This window comes from Pseudorca crassidens, chromosome 2, assembly GCF_039906515.1.
Source record: "Pseudorca crassidens isolate mPseCra1 chromosome 2, mPseCra1.hap1, whole genome shotgun sequence".
Lineage (NCBI taxonomy): Eukaryota > Metazoa > Chordata > Mammalia > Artiodactyla > Delphinidae > Pseudorca > Pseudorca crassidens.
The window spans coordinates 60209430-60215923 of NC_090297.1; the positions used below are offsets into that span (position 1 = coordinate 60209430).

General features: G+C 34.1%; 1 protein-coding gene across 5 annotated transcripts in view; it reads left to right on the top strand.

The window, feature by feature from the left end:
* The window catches only part of LRRC7 (leucine rich repeat containing 7), a 501952-nt gene that overhangs the window by 482035 nt on the left and 13423 nt on the right, over window positions 1-6494 (top strand). For 4 of the 5 annotated variants that reach the window (XM_067726544.1, XM_067726540.1, XM_067726539.1 and 1 more), the window contains one exon: window positions 3026-3100. In XM_067726544.1, coding sequence (XP_067582645.1) covers window positions 3026-3100 — 75 coding nt within the window. The remainder of the gene's footprint in view (window positions 1-3025; window positions 3101-6494) is intronic. The other variant, XM_067726541.1, reaches the window with a different exon arrangement.

A 6494-nucleotide genomic window follows, 5' to 3' on the forward strand; every position in this document is an offset into this window, starting at 1 on the left:
ACGGCAATCAAAATTAACTAGGTAGCACAGACTTTGACTGCTGGGATAAAATAATAGTCAAAACAGCTTTGCCTTCAGCATCCAGAGATGCAGTGTCATTCTGCCTGTTTTACAGAGACCGCAACAGCATAAAAGAGGGACCACCAGGGGAACTGAGTACTCATATAGTCTCCTGGATTGATGGAGTAGGAGAGTTATGTGCCCAGTATGAAAATGACTGTGAGGATTATATGTGTTCTCACAACCAGTGCCATTCACTGGTCTGGTGGATTAGTCATTGTGCCTTATTTAACTGTCCCTTTCAAACAACCAGTTTTCTTTTTCCTTCTGAACTGACCATTTGTACAACTGAACTGACCAAAGTAACTAGCTGTTTGAACATCACACCAAATTGTGACACCATTAACCTAAAAGATTGTTTAAGTTTTTATTACTATTTTCTTAATGCTATTAGTGCCTAATCATTGTAGAAATATTAGAAAACACAGAAAAGCAAAAAGAAAGAAAAAAATATACATATATATTATGTCTCATTACCCAGTACAACCACTGCTAATGTTTAGGAGTATATTCTTCCAGATATTTTCCCACACAAATATACATTTAAATATGTTTCAGCAAAAATAGTATTATGCCACACATAATGTTTTATAACTTGCTTGTTTCTCTAAGCACCAGTGTCCTTCTGTAGCTGTCATCTAGGACTCCATTTTTAATGACCACATATCGTTCTATTGTATAGATTTACCATAATTTATTTATTTAATCAATCCCCTGTTATTAGACATTTACATGTGATTTGTAATTTTTATTATTACAAATAATACCGTGATGAACATATTAGTAAATACATGTTGCATACTTATCCAGTTATTTCCCTAACATAAGTTCTAGAAGTCGAATTACTGGTTAAAGTTATGCAGTTTTCTAATATTTTAATACTTACTGTAGTTTCATCTTTGAATGGGAAAGATAACAGGTTAAAATCAGAAAGATAAAAATCATTCAAAATCCTTAAATTAATGTTTCATAAAGATCTAAAATGCTAAATTAAAACACATAGAAATATTTTAACTAGGGTCTGTTTGTTAAACCATTTACAAAGACATACACACATAAAGTTATGGGTTTAAGTGAGAGTTATTAAGTTTACAGATCAGTAAATGAGATAATTTTCTAAATAGCAGGCAAAGCCATTAAAATATTATCTTCTATGAATACTCAAGAATTAAAAACAATAAGAGCTGAATTGATATATAATTCACATACCATAAAATTCACCCTTTTAAAGTGTACAGTTAGGTGGCTTTTAGTATATTCACAGAGTTGTGCAACCGTCACCACTATCTAATTCCAGAACCCTTTTATTACCTTAAAAAGAAATCTATACACATTAACAGTCACTCCCCTTGCTTCCCAGCCCCTAGCAAACACTAATCTGCTTTCCATTTTTATGCATTTGCCTCTTCTTGACATTTCATATAAATGGAATCATACAATATGTGGTTTCTTGTGACTAGCTTCTTTCATTTAGCATAATGTTTTCAAGGTTCATCAGTGTTGTCAGTACTTCATTCTTTTCTATTGCCAAATAATATTCCACTGAATAGATATACACATTTTGTTTATCCACTCATCAGTTCATTCTTAGTATATTAATCAAAATCTTGTCACCATCATGTTTAAAGTACTTCAGTAGCTCCCCAAACTGATAAAGATGTCCATTAAAGACCCATCTTGATCTGGTCCTTACCTACTTTGGGGGATTGATATGATTTTCTCCCATGTTCCCAACCACATCCACTCGAACCCTTCCACAACCACTGCAGTCATAATAGAACTACTTGCAGCTTCCTGAATGTAACAGGCACTCTCACTTTTGTATGTGCTATCCCTTCCACGTAGAATATCTTTCCTTATCTGTGTGGGTAACTTTTACTTGTCCTTTATGATTCCGTGCCAGATATCTCCTCTTCTTAGAAGCTCCAACACATTAAGGTTAAGCTGGATGCAACATTTTAAATAATCTATTATATTGATTACCTCTATCATAACACTTCTCACACTGTTTTATAGTCGGTTTTCTTGACTTTTCTTCTACTATATAGTGAGCTCATCGAAGGCAAAAATTATATTCTGTATATCTCTATAACACCAGCAATCAAGGCCTAGCATATGGTAGACATTCAACAAGTGTTTGCTTTGTGTACATGATCAGTAAAATTAATTTGGCATTTTTATAAACTAAATCAATTTAGGAATTTTGTAACTATATAGCTGCAAACTTTGTACGTTGGAATTTTCTTATGTTTTCTTTGTTCATTTTACTTTAAAATTCTCAGTAACATATAAAGTAATACTCATTAAAATAAACCAGTCTTATATGTGATTCTAGTAAGGTTTTTAAAGTGTACGTTGAATTTACAACCTATCAGATAGGAGACATTTTCAATGAGGAATACTTTAAGACAACTTCAGAAGTTATACAAAAGTTACACAAAAGATGGTTTAGAACCATACATCAAATTATTTAAGAAAGAAATTAAGACTATGCCATGAAATTAATTTATAAATCATAAGTGCACTTTAAAAACAATATGAGTGCTTCCCTGGTGGCGCAGTGGTTGAGAGGCCTCCTGCAGATGCAGGGTACACGGGTTCGTGCCCCGGTCTGGGAAGATTCCACATGCCGCGGAGTGGCTGGGCCCGTGAGCCATGGCCGCTGAGCCTGCGCGTCCGGAGCCTGTGCTCCGCAACGGGAGAAGCCACAACAGTGAGAGGCCCGCGTACCGCAAAACAAAACAAAACAAACAATATGAGCGTTTTGTGCAAGTAAAAATGTTGCTTTTCTTAAACTTGATTTAGAGGGTGGTGCCTTGCTTAAAATACTATAATAATATTTTAACCTCACATGTGTAAAGTGTTTTTAATCTGTTTTCACTGTTTTCTATGTGAATGAAAAAGTTTTTAAGTAGATCTAGTTCTTGAAAATAGAATCCTAACCTCTGTTACTTCTGACTTATAGGGTATCTTTGTTACTAGGGTTCAGCCTGATGGACCAGCATCCAACCTGCTGCAGCCTGGTGATAAGATCCTTCAGGTAAGACATAAAAAGCAATGCTTTCTAAGGCCAACACTGAAACAAATATGTACCCAAGTTATTAAGCTGAATGACTTGAATTAAGTGATTGAACATAAGTTCCTCTTACATTTCTTATTTGCCTTTATTGTTCTGGGGTTGAGAGGCAGGTCAGAAACCATTTCAGACCTATAGAATCCTATATCTCCATTACCTGGCACATGGCAGGTGTTCCGAATATTTTTGTTTAAATGAATTTTGGGAATGAAAGAAGAATTGATACATACAGGAATCTGTGCATAAGTATCAAGTGTAAGTAAGAATATGAAGTACCCAAATAGGGTATCTATGTGACTTTAGATGAGGGAGAAGAGACTGTCCATGTTTAATTTCTCAACAGTAAGCTTATTACTGTTTGAATAATATGAAACACCTGGTTATATCTCTCTACTCTCCCTGCTGACATGTTTGAACAAAAGTTTAGCTGTATACAAGGTGACTTTTTAAAATGTATTGTGTGATGGAAAAAGACATTTCCCTAACTTAAAGCTCTGCATATCAAAAAAGGATCCCTCCAGTAAACAGTTAAGTACATGCTTGGTATAACCTCATCCATTTTGCTTTCTTCATCCTTCTCTCTTAATTCACTTCCACTTAATCATTTCCTACATCACAGGGCAAGGCTCTTAAGTATCATCAATTTATTTAAGATTCAATATTTTGACTTACGACCCCAGAAATTTTCCACTGTGTAACTGGATGGAACTATCTAACATTGCAGAGATTCGATCATTTAGAGAAATTATAAAATGGTTCAACATAATAAATTGAAGACTTAGGGACACTGAGAACACAGGAGCCTTCTGGTCAGATTGGCTATGCAGATAGTTACCAGAATGCAAGGGCCCCACTCAACTCAGCTCTGAGGAGATCTTCTACCTTCTATTTATTGAACTCTCTCAAAGATCCCAGAAAAGTAGAAACCCTATATAGATAAATTGTCTTAGCATTTTATTCTCACACATATTTTAAACTAACTAACAAGATCATGAAAACTCAAGTTTTCAAAAATGATAATTATCTGAAAAGACTGCGGGTTGCTCCAACCTTTGGCAATGTCACAGGAGAAGTACCATCCAAAAGGTCCAAGTCAATTCCATGCAAGCAGAAGACCAAACCAGCAGCTGGTCTTTTGAGTTAAAACATTGAAACAAAAAAAAGACACATAAAATCTAAATATTTTCTTTAACCACTTTATTATTGAAGTTCTATATTTTTTAATTGCCTAGCTAGCCCTTTGATCTTAAGCATTTTATATCATGTCTAGAGAACTCACATTCATTATATGTAAAATGAGTTTATACTACAGCTAAGGTCTCCCAGCTCAAAAATTCAACTGTTCAATAATTTTATCAATTTCCACGGAAAATGGCTAAGAATAAACTGACAGCGTAACTCCCTAACACTTGGTACATGCTGTTGTTTAGGAAAGGAAGTGGCTAGTTTTTTTCTCTACTGAATTTCAAAGAAATTATTTTGAATCTCAGAGTCTGTAAAAAATGAAGCCAGTTCATCTGAGATCTCTGATCTATTAGAATGCCAAGCTGGGTAGAGAAGCCTTCCATAGCTTGAAACAAGTTTGGAGACGTTGCCTTCATCCATGACAGAGGGAGCAAAAGAAAGACTTTTCCTTCCAAATTCAGAAATATTTAAATGGTATAAAAATGTTATATAGATAGAAATCTACAGATATAGATATAGACATCCTGCAGAAGGAAATGAGAATTAAGGTAATATCTAGTTGCAGGGTTAGAATACACTTCTGGCTGTGAAATTCTAGAAGGGTTATATGTGGGAAAATGAGGGTTTAGTATTTCTAGTCCCTGAGATGTATACAGAAACAGCAAAGTGCACAGAGAAATGAATTCCCAGTGCAAGAAGTAGGAAGGAATTATAAGCCAAATCAGTTAGAAGTCACAAAAACTGCAGAAGAGCTGCACCTGGGTTTTCTCTTCTCTCCACAAATGACTATCAAGGATGTAACATTTTATTTTTGCTATAGAAGTTTTTTGTATCTAGTATAATAAAATCAAAGTCCATTTTCAGTAAAAGAAAAATGCCCATAGACCTTAATCAAATAAATTGCTGTATTTACAGTTTCATTCATACTAGTTAAAAAGCACAAGTGGCCAATTATATTTTCTGAAGGAAATAAAAATGGCTAATTCTAAACTGAAATCATTGCCAACATCAGATGCTAAGAAAGGAAATTATATATTTGTCTATAATACTGTGGCTCTTAGTTTAAAGAACACTGGAAAAAATGAGTTTATCACATTGAGTTATCTGTCACTTACAAGATCATTAGAATATCTCCTCACTGGAGCAAACTTATTTACAAACCTTTGTGAAAGCATACTACCTGGAAAATCAAGGTAAAAGGAAAAAACAAAAACAACGAATGAGCTCCCCCTTTAAGTGATGGCAGTTATTGGGTTTGATCTAACCCAATAGCAAGTAGCAAAAGAGATATAAAATAGCAAGAGATATACCTTTCCCAAATTTCCCCCAAACCCAGAATTTGTTATATAAGAGCTATCTCTTTTTTTTTTTTTCTGTAAACCTTTTTACCCACTATTCTCTTCTTATTCTGCTATGGTATTATGAGCATGTTATTTGAGTTACATGAAGATGTGTGTATTAAAGGGTGATGTTAATTAAAACATATTCACATGATTATTCTGTCATTTTACTATTCATTTTCCTAGAATAGATACTGTAATTCATGTGCATATTCAAATGACTTGCTGTGCTTAGCAAGTCATTTTGGTTTAAGACAGTGTGGCATGAGGAAAGAGCACTGTGCTAGGGCAACTGACCCCTCACAGCCTTACCTTCTGTCAAGTCGAATTACAGAAGAGTGAGAGAGAACCAGGGAAATCACATGGAGCATAAAAAATGTTATTCAATTGAGCCGTGTAAATTTGCCGATATCTGACCATTTTTGAAGTGGCAGTTTTGTTGATTTAACATCATAGTTTCTTTATTCTAATGTTCTTTGCAGTTAAAAAATTCAGTCTAATTCATTATACATTTTACAATTTAAAGTATATTTAAATATAGAATATCTATTAATTATAGTTACTCTGTTGAAAAGATGAATAGACTGGAAAAAAAGGATATATTGTACTTGATAGTTAACATGACTCACAGTTATAGCCTACAGCTCACCTGTAAGTATATTGTATTCTAGTCTATCATGATAGTCAATACCTATCCTCTTCATTTACCTGCCCCCACCCCTTCCCAAGACAAGAGCCTAACTTTGACAAAAGAGAAATTATATTATTTATAATTAGTTTATGACATCCAGTTCTACTTTGCAATAATTTTAAGAGTTTGGAATTTGTAATCC